The following is a 20,840-nucleotide window of genomic DNA, read 5'->3' as shown; positions in this document are numbered from 1 at the left end:
AGTGCAGACAGACACAGGAGGACAGGAGGACAGGGGCACAGTTTGTTTTTCAGAGCTCACCTCCGCGTAGTTGAATGACCAGATGAGCAAACAGCAGACAGACGCAGCGGGCCTCAGCTCCTCTCTTTGCTCTGCAGATAAAAACAGAAGGGGATGTGACTTCCTGCTGCAGCGTCGGACACTTCCTCATCCTCTCGGTATTTAAGGATCAGGAGTGAAGATGGGACTGGCACCTGGACCCTCCTGACAGCTGCAGGAAACTGAAGCTAGCGCCTGCTTGGAGTCTCTGCAGATTGAAGACACAGCGATGTCAGGTGGGTGAAGCTGCAGATTTGAACATGCAGGTTTGATTATTAAGAGAGTAGCTTCAGAAAGCTGAGATCTTTGAGCTAGAGAGTCTGTAATTCATCTATTTTTATCACTTTTCACTTTAAATCTTCTCATATGTTGCACAGAAACCGAGTCAATCTGATGTGATTTGTTTTTTTGTTGTGTCTATTTTGGTGAAATGTCCCTTTAATCATTTCATTTTGCATTCAAAGAGTGTAATCTTAATTAATTAATTTATTTTTGTGGATATCAATATTAAAAACCACTTCCTGCAACCCGTCTTCCCACCAGGTGAGGCCTTCGTCACTCTGGTCACCACAGACTCGTACTGTAAAGGTGCGACCGTGGTGGCCAGAAGTCTGAGACGTCACAGGACGACTCGCAAGATCGTCATCATGGTGACGCCGAACGTCTCCGAGCAGTCCAGGTGTGTTTCATCTCTTACCTGTGCGTGTTTCTGCGTGAGGTGTGTCTTTAACCGCTCTCTGACGCCTCACCAGGCGCGCCCTCCAGAACGTCTTCGACGAGGTGGTCTTGGTGGACCTGATGGACAGTCAGGACAGAGTCAACCTGGCTCTGCTGGGACGCCCCGACCTTGGCATCACCTTCACTAAGATCCACTGCTGGACTCTGACCCAGTTCAGCAAATGTGTCTTCCTGGATGCTGACACACTCGTGAGTCTGACGTCTTTAATCCCAGCGAGCCAAACAGATCATACAGAACATGAATCTGTACATCCGTCAATATTTACTCTTTGAATCCAACCTTCACTCTCTGAACTGTCGGTCACAGAGTCAAACCTCATCCTATAGAAATCAATATGAACATGGAGGTCTGAGCGTGTGTTTGGAACATGTTGTCATCGTGGCGTCCGTCTCTGTTTGTTCAGGACAAACATGTTCTCATGTCAGGGGACACGCGTGTTTGAAGAGGGACGAGGTTGATCTGAGGTTTTTCTTCCTCTCAGGTTTTGTGCAACGTGGACGACCTCTTCCAGAGGGAGGAGCTGTCAGCGGCTCCTGATCCAGGATGGCCCGACTGCTTCAACTCGGGCGTGTTTGTGTTCAAACCGTCTCTGGAGACACACGCCGCCCTCCTGGAGCACGCCCTGGAGCACGGCAGCTTCGATGGTAGCTGATTTCTTACAAATCTGCATCAACTTCTTCGACGTTTGTTGATCTTATCTTTTTCTCACATAAGGAGGGGACCAGGGCCTGCTGAACTCTTTCTTCAGCAGCTGGACGACTGAGAACATCAGTAAACACCTGCCGTTCATCTACAACCTGAGCGCCAGCTCCATCTACAGCTACCGCCCCGCTTTCCAGCAGTAAGAGCAACTCTGTGCCTTTGTTTGTGCTTCTCCTCTTTTATTTTGCATAACAGGGAAGTTTTTCTTCCAGGTTTGGCCACAACGCAAAAATTGTCCACTTCATCGGCTCGGTGAAACCTTGGAACTCCAGCATCCAGAGCGGCGGAGGCGGCTCAGAGACCATGACCCAGTTTTTGGCCTTGTGGTGGAAGGAGTTCAACGATTACGTGAAGTCGACTCTACCTGAGAAGAAGGAGGAAGCGCCCAAAGAGAAACCCAGAAAGGTCAAATGATCTGACACTCGAGCACATTTCCCTGATGATGACTTCCTCCTCTTTAGCTGAAGCTCTGTTAATCTGTCTCATAAGCCTCTGCAGAGTTTGGCCAGAGCAGAAAAACACGCCGCCAAACTCCACACATGGTCTCCTTCCCAGCACTCAACATCCTCTCCTGTTTTTTCAGATCCTGAAATCCAAAACCAAAGCCAAAGTGGTGGTTAGAAAAACCGTGGACAGCCTCAAATCCAAAGTGGTGGTCCCCAAAATCTTGAACCACCCCAAATCTGTGCTGCCGCCCTTCTCCCTGCCCTTCCAGAGGCTCCAGACACCGCCTGAACCAGAGAAAGTGAGCGGATCTGTTGGTTTTGAAGCGACACACGCTCTGTGAATCCATTAGAAGTATTTGCTAATCGATACAGCGGTAATGAATGACCTTCTGAGCACAGCTGTTTGTGTTTGTAATGCATCACGGTGATGATTACGGCGTGTTATTAGGCGGCTCGAGTGGCTCTTGTTGGCTCCAGAAGAAGGGACGGTTAATTTATGAGACTTTCTGCTTGACTGCGTCTGAATCCTGCAGAAAACACACACACACAAACACACACACACAGGCCTCTGAGCTGCGTCCCTCTCGTTTGTTTCATTCCTGATGTTTACACACGTTTGTAAGATTAGCCCGAGCGACAGGCATACATCAGCCGTGTTATCACGCTCTGCGCAGTGACAGTGACACAGATTTAAACCTTCAGAGTTATGTTTCCTGCAGGTTCCTCTCGCAGATAAGGAGACGCCACTGAAAGAGAAAGAGGAGAAAGAGGAGAAGGAGGAGGAGACGAGAGCTCCTGAGGGGATGGAGGTCGAGGAGCCACCTGTTGTTGAAGAAGAAGAGGAAGTAGAAGAGGAAGTGGAAGAAGAAGAAGAAGAAGGGAGTGATGAGGCCTCAGACTCTGAGACGTATATCGTAAGTATGACTCTTCCTTTTTCACATTTTTTACAGCCTCATCATCAAACTTTTTGTTCATTAACTAAAGCATAAAACTTGATGAGACAAACAGCTCAGATCAGAGATTAAAGAGCCGATTTAGACGCTAATAATCATAGAGCTCAGGTTAGTTCAAAGCGCTGCTTCAAAACCATTTTAATGACAATCCTCCCAAAGTCTTCATCTTTAAAACGCCGAGCCGAGAGCTTGAACCTGAGCAGACAGCTTGATGTCTGCGGCGATGAATTCTCTTTGAAGACTGCTTTGTTATTCTCCTCTTCCTCCTCTTCCTCGCTGCAGACGGAGGAAGTCACGGAGGAGGAGCAGCTGGAGCATCGCAAGCAGTGGGAGATCGGGCAGGCCGACTATCTGGGTCGAGATGCCTTCCACAACATTCAGAGGATGCTGGACCGCTTCCTGGATTGACCTTTGACCTCTCGCTCTTCAGAAAAACTGACTCTGTGAAGAACTCAATAAAATTCAGCTTTCGCTCAGATGTGTCAATAAACCAAACTACAACACAATAAAAACAGTTTTCTGATGTGTTCCTGTGCTCACATTCATCCCTGCGTCATGTTTTGAAGCGTGCAGCAGGGGGCGCTGTGGCTCTTCCGTCCCCTCAGATTAATGGAGGTGTGAGTGCAGTCAACAGTTTCCTGAGTGATCCAAATCCAGCGAGCAACAGAGAGCTGGAGTCTGATGGAGGATGCTCTGAAAAGCAACCTCCTCTTGACTCAAACTCCCAGATTAAAGCGTGGGAAGAGGAAGACGCTGGAGTAAATCTGCTCAGTCCCGTATCCAGAGAAACCCCACACGGAGCATCTCTCAGGGCTGATTATCAGGCAGTCTGCAGTCTCATCCAGCCTCTGCGTCGCCTGTTGTTCGACATAAATACGACCTGTCAGCCAGGCGGAGTCATTCATGTCGGCCTCCTCGCTGTAATTACAAGCAGGAAGTGACAAAGTGTGTCAACACAGGCTGCAGACGCTAATTAACCAATTAATCCACCAAGGTGGCAGCGGCAGATAATCAAAGGCAGGGTGACGAGTTAAATATAATCTGAGTGCTTTTAGAAAATGAACTGATGAGAGTGACATGTATTTAAAGAGTGGAGCTAGTGGACGCTCAGGGGACTGCAGGGTTAAAACTCCCACATTGGCATGGGGCGCCGCGGGTCAAACTTCAGTCACTTTTCTCACATTTAGCTTATTTTTCCTTCATCATGCAAAACAGAAAGCTGTTTATACTTGTTAAAGATGTGTACACATAAATAAATCTTAATCTAAATCTAGAATCGATATCAAAAACTATAAACAAAATCTAGATGCTAAAGCTAAATGCTAAATAAAAATACCAACTCTAAATACTAAATCCAAAATGTACCTAAATCTTAATCTAAATACAAAAAAAACAAATCTAAATGTCAAGTCTAAACGTAAATGTTGGATCTAAATCTAAATATTAAAACTACAATCTAAACTAAATCTTAGTCTAAGTGTGGGACATAATGTAATTTTCAAAAACTTAATCTAAATCTACACCAAATTTGAATCTAAAATCATCTTTATCTCTATGTAAAGTCTAAATCCAAATGTTGGATCTAAATCTAAACTTTTTGATAAATACTTAAATATTGAATATTTATATTTAACTAAATATTTAACTTCCAAACCTAACCTAAATCTTAATGTTAATGTTGGATCTTAGTCTAAATCTTAATCTAAATATCAAAACTACAAACTAAATTTAGTCTAAATCTTAATGTCAGACCTTAATAACGTACCTCTAAAATAAATCTTAAAATTAAATCTTAATTTAATAACTAGGTCTAAAAACTAAAACCATGTCTATAAGTTAAGTCTAAATCTAAATGTTGGATCTAAATCTTACCTTTATCTAAATATTAAACTTCTAAATTAAATCTAAATCTTAATCTAGATGTAAGACCTTAATAAAATATCCAATCTAAAACTTAAATTTTAAACTAAAAAATAAATCTTTATTTTACATCCTAGTCTAAATGTTAAATCTAACTTTAATCTTAATATAAATACTTTATCTTAATACAAATTATGAATCTTAATGTTAAATTTAAACCTAAATGTAGGATCCAAATCCAAATCTAAATCTTAATGCCAGGTTTCAATACTTAATCTTAATATAAATGCTTAAATAAAAGGATTTACATAAATCTAAAGTACAATGTCAATCTCAATCTAGATCTAAATGTTGGACCTTGCAAAGTCGGCAGATCATCACCTGTCCACACTCCCTGCAGTTCCCTAAGATCATGGAGCCCCGCCCACACCGCTGACTGCAGCTGCAGGTGTGGACAGGCCCTGACCTGCCTACTTCACATGGTTTCTAAACATTAAGCTTTACACTTGGTGAGCAATTCAACATTTAGATTTAGATTTATTTCCATGTGTACACATTTTTAATAAGATTAATATTTAATAAGTTTTAATAATTTACAAAAATGTCACCTGTTAAACAGTGGCTTAAATTTTACGTTAGGGGCCTCAAACATTGCTGCTTCGTCCTCTCACAAGAGAAATGTTTGAGCTTGGTTTCCTCGTCCGACTCCTGCCCTCAGAAGAATTTCACCGTCCTGCCTCAGTCTGTTTGTTCAGACGGAGAGCAACTGACACCAAACTGTGCTTCCAAGAAAATCTACCTTCATCTGGATGAAACCGAAGCACACCTGAAAACTAGTCCCCGCTCCTCCACCTTTGACCTGTGAGAGCGTTTCGCTGAGGAAACACTTCTCGTCTGGATGTGCACGAGCCTCACATCAACACCAGAGCATCCTAAACTCCTCCATATGTCTCCACCCGCCTCCTCTTCATCATGTGCGGTAGCTGATGCCTGTGTTTTGATTCATGCTCAAAGCCGTTCAGCTAATTTGATCAGCACTAACCGGCGGCTCCACATCCTAATGACCCACAATTTGTGCGATGGGGGTAATTGGGGATTTCAGAGTAATGACAGTCAGCTGCGGAGGGGCTCCGCTCTCGTTTCAGGGCTCCTGATGTGGCGCGGCAGCTGGGTGGAGCTGGCCCTTTGAGAAACTGGGCCACAAACCAAAACCAGACTCACACAATTAGACAGATGCATCTTCAGGAACATTCCCCGTCGATTCGTTATCTCCCAACTCGTAAAGGAGGATTTCACAGCCGGCGTTTTTCTGCAACCAACAGCCAGAACATCGATTTAGTAAATCCTATCAAACCCAGGCTGAATAAATTAAACGAGGAGCGAGTTGGCCTGCAAATGTTCACATCTGCCCTGACACCCTGACGATCCAGAGGTCCAAAGTTGACTGTACAGCTGCTGAGGAGGGAGTCTCTGGACATTAACATGCAAGGAGAAGATTACAGCAGGCGCAGTTTTCTTTGCAAAAAAGCAGAAAGGGATGAGAAATATTAGTAAAATCACTGCTTTGGGGAGAAATTCTCACATGCTGGGTGTTAAAATACTTAAAGATGTCACCTCTTTTTAATTTAGCAACATAATCCCTCAGACTCGTGATGAGGATTTACAGACGTTCCTGAAGACAGCTGTCAAAAACAGCCCGTATATCACGAGCGCAGAGCATGCTGTGTTTCATTTCCTTTAATTTGCATCCGCTCATTCCTCTTTCTGCCCTCGCTGGCCACCGTACACGTCCTGATGAGCACAAATCCCTTAAAGAGTTCCTGTGCTTTAGGGCTTTCAGAGCATCTTAAGTCAGAGCCGATAAGCGGAGGAAAAAGCACATCAGAGAGCCTGGCTGTTTTTTTTCTCGACCCTGATGACTGTCTCTTTCAGTAATGAGAGCGAACAGGTGGGCACAAGATGTGAGCTCCTCCAAACTGTAAATGAGCAGGTTCTGGGTCACTGACAGACACAAGGAGGTCACGGCTGAGAGGGGAAAACATGCATCACTGCAGACTAATCAGGACGCGCAGTGGAAATGTTGATTTCATCAGGAAGAGGAGAGCTGAGAGCATCACAAACAAGCTGCACGGTGAAGAAACCGTTGAAAAAATAGTCACAGAGATTTCTCAAATTGCGACTTTGGATCGGCTGAACTAATTCAGGATTTCCTCACCGCTCCAGATGTTTCTCCTCTCTGGAAGTGGAGGCCGCCGCTGTATTCCCACAGGGATGGCTGCAAGTTTGAGGAGTGATGGTGACCTACTTCCTTCAATAAAAGCTCTGCTTTGGTTTTTTCTCACATTTTGATCTGTGATCCGCTCTCTGAGGCCAGCTGAGGGGGAAAAAACTCCACTTTGACTCATTTAATTACAGGAAGATTTATAAAGTCTGAGATTTCTCTGCGCTTCCAAAGATTTACGGGTCAACTTTTCCGTCCTCGACCAGACAAATGTGGCGTTTTTCGACTCTGAATTCGTAAAAACAAGCGGAAATATTTTATTAAAATATGTTTTTGCATCACAGTCTTTCAAAGACGAATAATTTACAACACAAAAGCACTCGGCATTTCTCTGAAGCAGATTAAAATGTGCACACTCCTCACAGTTAGTGAAATATATATCTGATTCCAGTTATAGAAACATACAGAAAACACTTTTAAAGGGCATTCTGCGTATTTTTCAAGAAGATTAAAACCACCAGAAGTGTCCTTTAAGATGTGAAGTTAATGAAGATAACATTAGAAGTTCAAACTCAGGAAAATCTTTGCAAAGTTTTTCAATAAACTGTTATTAAGTTAAGATTTTAGGATTTAAAGTTTCTTTACAGCGTGACAGAATCTGTCATTGTCAAACTTTAGATTGAGATGTTTGCAGAGCAGGTGTGCTCAATTTAAAGGATGTTTAATGTTGTGGCGCCTCCTCCAGGGAGTTTTGGATACAGCGTCTGATTTTGAGCGACAACCACAACAACACGGGAAGCCTCGGCGGTTTGGATCGGGAACGATTTGTTGATTCGACTCAATCTTTCTTTGAACAGCAGTTTGTACATTTGATCATGAAAACATCACCTGCTTTGAAAAGGCAGTTGCTCGGGCGTTACAGTATGGCAGAGGACCATGAGGGTCAGTGAAAGTCTTCAGAAGACATTGAGAAACGTTGCCTTTGAGTCCGTGCCGATGGCGTTCCTGGCCGTGCAGCGGTAAACACCAGCGTCTCTCAGCGTGGGGTTCTGGATGATGAGCGAGCCCTGTGGATGCAGGTATTTATTCCCAAACAGCCGCGGCTGCGAACTCACAGCCAAGCGAGTCTTATCAGGTGTCTCCCACGCCACATCCGCTTTGGGGATCCCGGTCGCTGCACAGTTCAACTGAACAGCGACTCCACGTTTGGCGTACGTCACAGAGGGAGGGCCGTTTGTAATCCGAGGAGGGTACGCGATCACGATCACAGACACAGTCAGCATCGAGCTGCCGTACTCATTCGCAGCCCTGCAGACGTAAGAACCCCTGTCATAGACAGACACCTGTTGGATGGCGAGCGTCCCGTTCTGCAGCACGGCATAGCGTCCTGCTCTCTGCGGCCGGTTGAGGACCACCCCGCTGGGGAGCGTCCATGTCAGTCTGAGGGGTTCGCCGCTGGTGAGGCAGTGAAGCAGGAGAGTCTGTCCGTTCACCACGCTGACGGGAGAGGCGTACCTGTTCATGATCTCAGGCTTCCTCCCTGGAGACAGCGTGATGATGCGCTCAGCCAGGCCGCGAGCGTTGTGCCCCAGACAGCGGTACATGCCGGCGTCAGCCACAGTCGGGTTGGTGATGATCAAAGATCCGCTGGGGTGGTGGAAAAACTTTGAGAAGCGAGCTCCGCTTTGCAAAGGAGCGCCGCTGGGGAGGATCCACGTGACCTGAGGTAGAGCCGAACCCTCGAAGGAGCAGTTCAAAGTCATGACGTTCCCCACAGTCAGGGACACGCTATCTGTTCTGGGACCTCTAATCTGGGGCCTCTCCACGTGTCCCCTCACGTCCAGGTTCACCACCAGCCGGACTTCACCGCCCTCGTTTCGAGCGATGCACGCCAGCTGCCCTGAGTCCGTCCTCCTTGGCGAGTGGATCTCTAAGGTGCCGTTCTGATGCACCGTCATCCTGGTGCTCTTGTACGGAGCAGGAAGTATCACATTCCCTGGTAGGACCCACATGACCCGGGGATTTGGTTTCCCTTTCGCAACACAGTCGATCCACCTCCTCTGATCCTGGACGGCAGCGGCCTTGACCGTGTTGGTGTCACCTCTCAAACCGTTGATCACCGGAGACGTCACCAGCACCTCCAGCCTGGTGACTTTATGGTCCTGTCCTGCGGTGTTCTTGGCCAAGCAGGTGTAGTTCCCTCCATCAAAACGCTGGACTTTCTGAACCACTAAAGTCCCATCATCCAGGATCTGGTACTTGTCCAAAGCGGGGGAGATGACTTTGTTTGTCGGGGAAATCCAGGTGATGGTGGGCAGCGGATCCCCTTTGGCGTGACATCGCAGAGTCACCGTCTCTCCGTAGAAGACCTTGATGGTCCTCTGGTCTGTGTTCTGGATTTGTGGTTTGGAAGAAACAACTTTGACCTTTACTCTGACCTTCATTTCATCTTTGCCCAGCTGGTTCTCGGCGTAGCAGGTGTAGTCTCCTTCTTCAGGTATGCCGACGTCGTTGAAGAAGAGCGTCCCGTTGTCGAACACCACGTACCTGGAGAGTGAACGTTTCATGAATGAGTGTTTGTTTTTCTCTCTGAGTCTTTTCTGTTTTTAATCAAAGTGTAAGAAACTGTCCTGAAGTTTCAGCGTCTCTTTCTGCAACACGCGGCATCTTGTTAATTTTTCTCTAATTTGAAACATAAATTTCAGGAATCCGTCGTAAACTTCAGAGGATCAACATCTCACTTTAATAAAGTCATCCCATCTCGGTTGTTTTTCTCTTTCTGAGAATCTGCACCTTGTTTTGATTCGATGTGTTTTGGTGCGGCTGTTTACTCGCAGCTCTGCAGACGCTGGAGAAAAACAGAGCGTCACTTCTAATCCTCTTTTCTCTCAGCCTCGGCTGTGTTTTCGTTTCACACACAGGAATAAGGATAAAATGTTAGAGATACTCTACCTGCGGCTGCGCCCTCCTCCTGCTCCATCCCTCTGCTTCACCGGGTTGACCATGGTGCCGTCCGGCAGCGCCCAGCTGATCTCTGGGTTTGGTAGACCAGAGGCCACGCAGTCCACCTTCAGGTCTCCTCCGTACACCACCTCCTGGCTGGACTGCTCCTGCTTCTGCCTGATCTTTGCTGGCCTGGTCAGGACGTTGACTTTCAGCTGGATGTAGTCGTCACCCATCTTGTTGCGAGCAACACACAGGTACTCGCCGCTGTCCGAGTCCACCGCCGACAGGACGGATATGGAGCCGTTAGAGTACACCTTGATCCTGGGGTCGAAACTGGACAGGAAGTAGAAAGAAGAGCTTTTTACAAACCAGATGTTAACAGATCTAAGGGTGTGACCTCTGAGGACCTGGACGCTGCTTTCCTCACCTGAACTGAGCGTCCACCAGCTTCTTGGATGGCGTCCTCCACATGATCCGCGGCTCCGGCTCACCAGTCGCCACGCAGTCCAGCAGCAGCTTCTCCCCGTACATCACGTCACTCCTCTGAGGAGATGATGAGGTGATGGTGGCTTTAGCAGAGGTAGGCTTCCTCCGTACACTCAGGTTCACCGTCCTCTTACTGGAGGCCACGGCGTTGCTGGCTGAGCACTCGTATCTCCCAGAATTCCCTGAGCTCAGTCCTCGTATGCTGAGGGTCCCGTTGGGGAAGACGTTGAGGTTGCGTGCGGTAATAGTCTGGGAAGCAAAGACCAGCACTCCATCTGGTGTGAGCCAGCGGATGGCGGGCTGGGGGGCTCCCGTGGCGGTGCAGTGGATGAAGGCGGTGCTGCCTTCAGGGAGGGTGGTGTTCTCTTGAGGAGTCTGCTGGATCACAGGCGGTAACGCTGACACGTAGAGGCGGACTGAGACCGTGTCAGCTCCTGCTGCACTGCTGCCAATGCACTTGTAGATGCCTCTGTCGGCGAAGGCGGCCTGGCTGATCTGGAGGGTCCCGTTACTCAGTACGGACACACGCTGCTGAGGGAGGACGCCGAGGGGTGCTGCAGGCACATGGACGTGGTTAGGGAGCACCCATGTGACTCGTGGTGTGGGGTGTCCCTCCACTTTACACTCCAGGTCCACTTTGCTTCCCAGGTGCACCGTGACGTCTCTGTGCCGATGCTGCAGGACTCGAGGGTGCTGGGACAGGACCACCAGGTTGACCAGCATGTTGTCTGAGCCGTACTGGTTCTGGACTTTGCACAGGTACTGACCCCCATCCATGGGCTGCAGATTCCTTATGATTAAAGTCCCGTTCGGATGGACCTCGTACCTCTGGACCCTGGTGTTCTGAGCTATACTCGCCCCTGTGTGGATGGAAAAAGAGGATTTGTCGTTAATTGAGTCTGCGTCACGTCTCTGTATTTGTGAGAAAAGAATGAAAAGGACCTGAAAGTCCAGACTGCTGAGTTAGAAGACTGACTCATACATACCACTGGCAACCTTGGTCCACGACAGGAAGGGCATTGGCTTCCCGTCAGCCTCACAGGGAAGCTGAGCATCTGTTTCTGCTCTCACAGAGACCGTCTGGAAATTACTTTTCATTATCCTTGGCTTCCCTCTTGGAGCAGGTCCTGGTCCTGGTACCTGCTCTCTGGATGCATCCTGAGTGTTTGTTGTCAGTCTCTCTGTGAGTGCACGACTTTGGGTTGTTGAGGCTGGAGGGGTTGTCGGCTTCTTTGTCTGCACTGTGGTGACTTTCAGGGATGCAGATGTTGGTTTTGCTGACAGGTTGTGGTGGGTTGGAGTTGGAGTGGACTGGAGGAGGGTTTCTGAGGTGGTTTGTCCTGCGCCTTCTGTAGTGGTGGCCGGCGGGGACGGGCTTGTTTCAGCTTTTTGGGATGAAGTTACTTCAGGCTTGGGAGTTGTGGGCTCACGGTTCACTTCTGCCTCTAACTCTTCGCTTACGTCTTTCACTTCCTGCAGAGTTGCAGAAATCATAGCGATCGTTGTGGTGACGTCTGTGTCCAAACCCCCTGTGAAAAACTCGCTCTGTGTACTGACGGCGTACCCAGAAGTCGTCTTTGCTGCGTGCTGGATCAGAGAAGGAGCTGAGGTCGTCTCTCCATCTTTATCAGTCAAACTAAGGCCTGACTGGTTCAGCTTCACATCTGTTTGTACTGGACTCACAGTCTGCAGATCCCTGGAGGACTCCCTGGATGCAGGTCTGAGGTCTTCTCTCACACCCTCCTCTGAGGGCTGAGCAGGTGGAGGGCGGCTCTGCTCTGTAACTATCCCCTGACTCGTTGTGAGCGTCTCATCCAGCTCTGCTCTCTCTGAGGTTCCCATGGCTGTTGGAGCACTCGTCTTTCCGTGACCTGCTCTTGGAGAGGACGTTGGAAAAGATGGCGCCGCTGACGTGCTCTCGAAGCGTGGTCTGGCTCCGGTTTGGAGGCTGCGCTCTGTGGCGGGGGGAGAGGATGGTATTGAGAGCTTGTCGTCGTGCTCTGTGCTCTCTGTGTGACTCAGTCTGCCTGACGTCGTTGGAGCAGGGGTGGTGGAAGCGGAGGTGCTGTGTGGAGCTGCTGTGGTGACCGTGTCGTGTTGGGGTTTGTTCGGCTTCTGCTTCCTCCTGTTCGGCCTCCTGCGGCGCCCTCCGTTCCTCCTCCTTGAGTTTGGAGGTCTTGACGACGTCGCTAGAGGTGTGAGCGTTGTTGTTGGAGATGCTGTTGTGAGGTCAGGATGTGGTGTGCTGTTTGGCGGAGCGAGGGGCCGGGATGTTGATGGATTTTCCTCTCGGTTTGGCTCTGACTCCTCAGAGATGACTTCACTTCCACTCACAGAAACCTCTCCGTCATTATCCGAGCTGGCAGCGGCGCTCACCTCATCCATACCCTCTCTCCTCTCTGCTGTCTTGGACTGATCAGCTGTTGTGTCTCCGTCCACATCTGTATTCGTGCTCTGCTTCTCGTGTACAGCCTTTGTGAGGCTTCTGCTCGCTGTGTTTGTGTTCGGCTGCCAGGGAGTGACAGCGTGCAGGGGCCCAGATGTGGTCTGTGGGAGGAGAAGCACGCCGTTTGAAGCCGTGTGCATATCCCTGCTTGTATGTTGTACATTAAATGTAGTCTGTGCTGTGTTTGGCTCTGCTGTGGCCTGAACGCTGAGCCAGCTGTTTGATGTGCTGTCATGTGATGTGTGTGTTGTTGCAAAGTCATCCTGTCCCTCTTTTTCCTGCAGACCCTCAGCCGATCCCTCAAACGCTTCTTGTGTTGTCGTCGCCGGCTCGGTCACACTCCTCTCTGTGGTTGCTGCATTTTGAGCGTTTCTGTCCCTGATTTTAGCCAGAATGTCGGCCCATTTCTCCGGATCGATTTTCGTCTTCGACACATTAACCTTCCTCCTGTCTTCATCTCTGGATCCTGCAGGTTTTCGCTGCACCGGCCTGCGCCAAACATTCCTTGAAGGATGGACGCCCCTCCTTCCTGGGGCGACGCCTGCTGGGATTCTTCTTCTTGTGGCGTCTGTTGGGGTTTTCGTCGCAGGCTCTGCGTCCCCTGACCCCTCCTCCAGGCCCTCTGTGGGGACTTTGATCTGCGTGTTGACCCCTGCAGCTGACTGGGGTCTTGCAGGAAACTTCCTCAGAGGTCTCACTAACCCCGGCCTTCTGACGACTGTGACTTTTGCAGCCAGCGTGTCCACACCGTGTTGATTTATAGCGACGCATTTATAAAAACCGCTGTCTGACATCTGACTCTGTGGGATGTAGAGAGTGCCGTTGGGGAAGACGGATGCTCTTGAGGAGTTGGCTCCCACATTAACGATGTTGCTGCTGGGTAAAATCCAGTCCACTTCAGCGTCAGGGGAAGCAGAGGCAGTGCACGGTAGAGAAATAGCGCTCCCTGCAAAACCCTCAACGGGTGTAACTGAGGAGTCGTCTCCTGGAGGAGAGTTCGACGGCTCCTGCACGCTCAGATGGAAAGGGGAAACAGCGAGGTCTCCCTGGACCTTAGCGATGCAGTAGTAAATTCCTGCGTCAGAGTGGCTGACGGTTCGGATCACCAGCCGGCCCTCTCTGGACACAGACACTCTGTTGTCTGAGCTGCCGTGTGGAGCTGCCACCTTGGAGCCATCTGGAAGCACCCAGCGGACGACGGCTTGGCCAGAGCTCTGCACGTTACAGTCCATTTGACTCGGCCCTCCCAGGATCGCACTCAAAGCTTTACGAGACGTGTTCGTGGACTCGATCATCACCCATGTCCTCCTCTGTCGGCGCACCAGCTCCGCCTCCACCGTCTCAGAAACATCCGAGCTCAGGATCAGTTTCACCGTCCGCGCTGACGACTGGAGTCTGTTCAGCTGGAGTCCTGCGTGTTTCTGCATCAGCCACGCAGGCTGCGTCATCATGTTGACTTTGACGCCGGTGTAGTACTGAGCATCCTTCTCTGAGTCCTGTCTGTACACGTATGTAGGATGAGGCTCCTTCCTGAGCATCACGCCTCTCTGTAAGTGAGCCGGCACGCTGCTGTAGTAAGCGATCAGCCTCCACAGGCGCTCGTATCTCTCTCTGTCCACCGAGCACTCCAGATCCACGGCGAAGCTGATGTTGGAGGTGAGATGGAGCGGGTCCACCTGCTCCCAGCTGATCCTGCTGAGCTCTCTGGGCTCGCCGAGGCTGCACTCAAGCTCCACCTCATTCCCGTGCTCATCCGTCAGCCCCATGGAGATGTTCCCAAAAGGTTCCCTGAAGTCCTCCAAGGTCAGGACTTCACTCTGGACTTCATCTGGTGGAGAAGTCCTGTGAGGGGAGGTGATGATGGGGCTGCTGCAGACCAGGTTCTCCACAGCCTGGAGGTCTTTCCTGTGAAGGTGCCCGGGGGAGGAGCACATGGCACACAGCTGACCACCAGGGAGCGCTCTGTCCTTCTTACACTTCAGGACACCTGGAGGAGGAAGCACGGCACTGTCACAGAAAGTCTGAACAGATTCCTGAAACCCCCCCTTTAAAGTCTCAGACTGACCCAGCACGGCTCACCTGGTGAGGTCTTGAACCAGTCCTGGAACCACTTCATGTTGCAGTCGCAGGACCACGGGTTCCCATGGAGGTACAGGTTCTCCAGCTGAGGCATGGTGGCGAGCAGCCTGGAGGGCAGAGAGGTCAGCCCGTTGTCCGACAGGTACAGGTGTCTCAGCGTGGACACGGGGAAGTGTCCCATCAGGGTGAAGGTGGAGAAGGTGGCTGGGTGAAGCTGCTGGAGGCGGTTTCCTTCCAGCTGCAGGAGGCGCAGGGAGGTGAGGCCCTGGAAGGAATCTGGGTGGATGAACTCCAGGCGGTTGTGGTCCAGGTGCAGCCTGGTCAGGGACCAGAGACCCTGAAGCGTGTGTCTGTTGATCTCCTTCAGCTTGTTGTAGCTCATTTTCAGCATCTGCAGCAGGACAGAGACAGAGCAGACTTCGTATGAGTCGCCCCCTGCTGGACACTTGAGCAAATGCAGCTTCATAAGCATTCTGCATGCTCCAGAATGTAACATTTAAGTGGTTTCATCTTTTACCTGAAGTGATGTGAGGTCCCTGAACGCACCATCAGGTACGCTGTGGATGTCATTCCCATGAACCATGAGCAGCTCCAGCTTCCTGAGGCCAGAGAGGGATTTCTCTGTGATCTGATGGATGCTGTTGAACCTGGAAGAAATATTTAACAACATGTAAGAAAACTTAAAGCTCGTTGTGAAAAAAAAGTGAAACAAACGCCAGCTGAGGATTCACTGACCCCAGGTTCATGCGCTCCACGTGTCTGGGTACAGCAGCCGGGAAGGTGAGGAGGGAGCGGAAGGTGCAGTGGACCTCTGTGGGCTGAGGGCACGAGCAGGACCGGGGGCAGGGAGCACTGGCGACCGATGACAGGGTCAGCAGGACCAGGAGAGTCTGGAGGACGCGCAGGGTGAAGGGGTCCATGTTTTTCCACGGGGAGGAGCAGCTGTCTTTAAACCTCTTCAGTCAGAAAAGCGCTATTTTGGATCGAGAGAAACCGGATTTACTCCTGGATTAAAACCAAAACTGGGTCTCAGCTCATCTATCAGGGGTTAATTTGATTTTCCGGATCCCTGATCACACTCTGCATCACTTTTGTGCGGCTTCATCTCCGCATGAATGGATGAACTCCGATGGATTAGGCACGTTGGAGCGCGGCCAAGATGCTTTCTAAATATTTAATAACTGCAGCCTTAAAAAGTGAAATAAAATAAGGATGCTCTTACCTTTAAAGGCGTGATATCCTCTCTTTTGGGGACTCCAAATATTCCATTTGCGCACGTGAAAGTGAAAAAAAGCGCACGAAACGAAACCAAAGAAAAAACTTTTACGCGAATTCTTGTTGAAAACTTTAAAATCTGCGCACAGGAGAAAAAAAGCTGGAAAGCAAAGTCCTGAGGGTGAAAAGTTTGGGGTTAAAGCCCTGATCCCCTGCTCGCTCCGGGTCTCTGCGCAGAAGTGAGAGAAGTTTCGTCTCTGCAGCGCTGCAGAGGCGCAACAGGAGGAGTCTGGAGTTTTTTGGGGTCCTGACTAATCTGCTGAGTGTGAGAAAGCTCGGTTAGTGTTGCTGGGATTCAGAGATGAGTCATACTGGAACTATGAGGACTCAGATTTACCGCTAAAGTTTACAGTTTGAGAAACAGCTGGATGGAGAATCAGGAGGAAATTTGAGGCTGAAGTAAAGGAGCTGCAGAGAAAAGGGACTGATGTGGAGTGAAGACACAGAGAAGGAGGAAAAGCTGCATCATTTTAGTCGATTTTATTTATACTTTGCTGTTTACAGTAGTAAAACAAAAAGATCTGTCCCATTTTGTTGCAAAAACCTTTAATAAAAGCAGAGGATGCGCAGATATCTGCATCCAGACTCAGCTCTCTCTGACCGTCCTCTGATGTGGTTTTGGTGCAGGTGTGTGATCACTGACAGTAGCAGCTGGAGGCTCCGGCCCTCAGCTAACCGTCCCCCTGTGACCCTTTGACCTCCAAACTAAACATGCCACTCAAAGAGCGATCCTGAGGATGATAGCGTGAATATGTGATGGTGATTTCTCAGGAGGAGGAGAAGCTGAGGGGCCAAAGCTAACAGCTCAGGAAATATTTGAAGGACGAGAAGGAATTCATCCTGATCTCACGGCAGGAAGTGAAGCCCAATAAAAAATCAGATCTGCTCCAGGTTGATAAAATGACATCCCTGAGGCGGCTCACGTCTGTTTTTTTATCACGTCTGTGTCTGTGCATGCTCCCTGCAGCATGCTGCGCAGATATGAGTCAGTGTTAATGAGAGGGCTTTGCACAAACAACCCCCCCATGCATGCACTTTAACGCCACTTCAGGAGCTCTCTGAGAGATCGATGTCCTCTCAAACATCACTCTAAACTCAAACGCTGCAGATTGTGAGCGCACGAGGAGGAAAACAGCTTCAGCGAAACTTCCTCCATCCTCTCCCAGCTTTGAGACTTATTTATGCAATCGCTTAAAGAAGCAGCAGCTTGAGACGATCTATAAAAAACAGTCGGAAAATCCAGTCAGCAGTGATTTTTATATCAGCAGAGGAAGTGTGGTGGCTTTAATCAGACAGCCAGAACAGAGGCTTGGTGCTTTCTTTTAAAGATTTATTGCACTCACTCTTTCTTTCATGATGTTTAGCTTGGAGTGATACAGAGCAGCTTAAAAGTGACTTAACCATCCTGGGAGTTGCCTTTTTTTGTACTTAAACACCGTTTTATTGTAAAATCTGCAGGAGCTCACTGGGAAAACACAGCATTGGCTTCTTGCTGTCAGTAATTAACTGTAAAATCTGCAGCACACCTGAAAACACACCAGCTGTGTGTGAATACATCCGACTGTACGAGTCTCCACACGCTGTAAATCTCTCCGTCACACATGTGGCTTTCGCATGTTCTCCGAGCGACTCAGCAGCTCGAACGGACGCCGGATCGGACGTTACGTAAACACCAGGGGAAGCCTGGTGCCTGGAAAAAGTTGTGGGGTGAAATCCTCAACATCTGGATGAGGAGAGGAGGCCGAGGAGGCAGCAGAGGGGAAAAGGATCAGGGTTTCATCCTCGAGCTCCCCTCAGGAGTGTTTTCACTCCCCGTGAACCAACAGGTGTGGAGACACAGGAATAAAAAGCTGACACGGAGGACAAACTGCTTTACAATCTGAGGACAGAAACTCCACGACCTCCAGCCTCTTTAACAAAACCTCACATGTTCTCCTCGCCAGGGGTCGTGACCTCCTGTAAACTCTCTATCATCCTCCAAAAGTTTTCACTAGTTTTCTTTCTCCTCACTGCTTTCTGGAAGCATCGTTTTTCCAGGTCAAGATAAACGGTCTGGATGAGATCCAGCACCACAGCTGAGGAAACAGACTCTGGATCCAGGAGACGATGGATGGATGGGTTTAGACTCAGAACTCTCCTCCACCTGTGAGGTGTTTCTGAGAAATGGAGCTTAAAGCTGGCGCTGAGGAGCTCAAAGCGACAGGTTTAGAGCTCACAGACATCCGCCCTCTCTGCTCGACTTTTATCGAGGTGACTGAGTCACACCTGAGCTGCTGATTGAAAACATCTGCTCAAGGCTCGTTAGCTAAATACGGAGGCCTCTGAGGGATAAAAACAAAGAGGGACTTTAACGTACGCAGAGAAAAGGATCTGTGGACGTAAAGTCAAGAAAACAGAGAGGATGAAATCATGCTTAAGTGGTTTCAGCTGCTGGAGGGCGAAAGAAGCTTCTGATCAAAACCAGGACGTATAGACGAGGAGGAAAACGACGCTCGGCCTCGTATGACCTGGGAAAAAAGGACAAACTGATGAATACAGAGAGACAGAGAGCAGAAACCGCAGACAAACACACTCCACTGTGTGTGTGTCACTTATAATTCACGTGATGACAGCCGTGTGTGTTTTCATGCTCCCTCAGGACGGTGACGAGATCCTGGATCAGGCCAGCATCACTCAGAGTCTACCTCGCCTGCTGATTCAGGACTCTTAAAGGGACAGGCGCAGACCAGCAAGAGGCCGCAGACGTCCAGTTTATCAGAAGTGAGGATGATTCACCGGCGAATGTTTGGACGACCTCTCTCTGCTCTTACAGTCATCATGTTTAATCTTTCCTGTCTCCTGCGCCAAGAAGACGTCGACACACATCGTCCCACGTTTGTTTCTGGGTAAAGAGGTCAGGAGAGCAGCTGAGGCTGAGGAGAGGAGAGGAGAGGAGATGGTGGACGCGGCCCAGCTGCTGAGCCGAGCGGAAGCTGCTCCAATCAGGCTCCTGCAGCGCCGCAACCTCAAGAATCAGACCACATCAGGATCCAGTCAGCATCTGGAGTCTCTTTTGGGGGGGTCGTTGTGATGTGTTTAGGTGTCATCTCGGAGGGCGCGGTGCGTTCGCTGATGACAGGAATCCTCAGTCCTCTCCTGACGCGACCTGACTTGTCATTAGAGATATCACAGAGCGAGAAGAAGCGCACCCTGTTGTTTGAGCCGGGTGGAGCTCCACGGAGACAAAAGACTCTAAAGAGGCCGCGTCAGAGGATTTATATTTAAACACAGTTTGACTTTAAATGATGTCTAATCTGTCATCAGGGTGAGAAACCACCCAGACTCATCAAAAACTTACTGCAACTTTTTTACAGTGCACTCTCCTCCTGATTGTCTAGTTGCACAAAGGCCTTCTGGGAAATATCTCCTCCTCTAAATTCATCCTGAAAGCTCTTCATACGACTTTCATTATCTCACCATTAGATCGCCACGTTCCCAAACCTCCACGGTGTCGCAACAGCGAGACTTTAAGAGACCAAACCCTGAGTCAGGTCTCCTCTGAAAGCAGAGACCCCCCTTCACATTTCACAGACACAGAGAGGAAATGAGAGCTCATGAATCAGCTGTAATCCAGGTTAAACAGGATTATAACCTGATTAGAGTTAAGGAGCAGCAGACGAGGGAAGCTGTAGGGAACACAGTCGCACCTCTGCTGGAAAACGCAGCGTCAGGGTTCCTGAGGAGGCGGTGGAACCACAGACACGGTTTAATTATCACCAAACACTCGTTAAAGAGATCGAGAATCAGACGCCCTCACATGGCAGGAGGAGGGAGTGCAGTGCAGGGGTTGTGGATTACTCAGGGTTTCCCAGATTCATCTGTGGTCAGAAAGAGGACGTAATCAGGCTCCAGAGTCTCCCTGAGTCTGACTTTAATGAAGGAAAATAAGTCCTCAGGAATCCATCATGACTGTGTCACACTCCGATAATGAAGTGTTGATTTTTTCTAAGCCACAAAATCAACTTTGTGTAAGCAATGAAAGCTATAAAGTGTATAAACTTTTTAACACAGGGAAAACCTAGTAAAAAATGATCAAAACAAGATTTTAAAAAAAAGTATAAAATTGTGATAATGATCTCTTAGTTTAATATTTTTGATAAATTTGCAGAAATTTTACACAAATTCCCTTTTCTTTTTGTGGATATTTCAAGAAATTTGAAAAAAATTAAAAGAAAATGTAATTTATATTTTCTTAAAGTTCTATTTTTTAAGATTTCAAATTTTTTTAAATAATTTAGAAAAGACTGAAATGCCAACAATGTCCTAAAATTTAAATTTTTTTGAGTAATTTTTATTTTTTTCCCCCAAACTTTTTTTAGAAAAAAAAAAAAATTGCAAAAATTTTCCCGGCTTTCAAAAAATATTGAAATTTTATAAATTTGCTAAAATAAAATTTTAAAGAAAGAAAAGAAAAGAAAAATCATTTACAAAAGGAGCTTACCTGGGGAGGTCTTTTTGGTAAATTTTTGAGATTTCAGAAATTTGAAAAAAAAAAAAAAAATACTGAAATGTCAAAAATTTACAATTTTTTTTCAGTTATTCTAATTTTTTTCCCCAAAACTTTTAGGAA

General features: G+C 48.4%; 2 protein-coding genes across 2 annotated transcripts; one reads left to right on the top strand and one right to left on the bottom strand.

Annotated features, from left to right (window-relative positions):
- Nucleotides 1-117: 117 nt before the first annotated feature.
- On the top strand, nt 118-3,404 carry gyg2 (glycogenin 2). Its single transcript, XM_074664834.1, has 9 exons — nt 118-314; nt 622-757; nt 831-1,005; nt 1,299-1,461; nt 1,532-1,658; nt 1,732-1,924; nt 2,103-2,264; nt 2,685-2,879; nt 3,201-3,404. Exons 1-9 carry the CDS (start codon nt 308-310, stop codon nt 3,324-3,326), a joined length of 1,284 nt encoding a protein of 427 aa, XP_074520935.1. The 5' UTR covers nt 118-307; the 3' UTR covers nt 3,327-3,404.
- Nucleotides 3,405-7,311: 3,907 nt separating this feature from the next.
- Nucleotides 7,312-16,506, bottom strand: mxra5a (matrix-remodelling associated 5a). Its single transcript, XM_074664830.1, has 8 exons — nt 16,179-16,506; nt 15,692-15,929; nt 15,474-15,603; nt 14,957-15,347; nt 11,418-14,864; nt 10,373-11,291; nt 9,952-10,278; nt 7,312-9,546 (listed from the first exon to the last, which is right to left on the bottom strand). The coding sequence occupies exons 2-8, from the start codon at nt 15,874-15,876 to the stop codon at nt 7,956-7,958; spliced, it is 6,990 nt and encodes a 2,329-aa protein (XP_074520931.1). The 5' UTR covers nt 15,877-15,929; nt 16,179-16,506; the 3' UTR covers nt 7,312-7,955.
- Nucleotides 16,507-20,840: the final 4,334 nt, after the last annotated feature.

This window comes from Halichoeres trimaculatus, unplaced genomic scaffold (assembly GCF_033239565.1).
Source record: "Halichoeres trimaculatus isolate MK-OKI-2021-1 unplaced genomic scaffold, fHalTri1.1 fHalTri1_scaffold_24, whole genome shotgun sequence".
Classification (NCBI taxonomy): Eukaryota; Metazoa; Chordata; class Actinopteri; order Labriformes; family Labridae; genus Halichoeres; species Halichoeres trimaculatus.
Note: the sequence above shows the minus strand (reverse complement) of the source record. Positions and strands in the feature narration are given on the sequence as shown.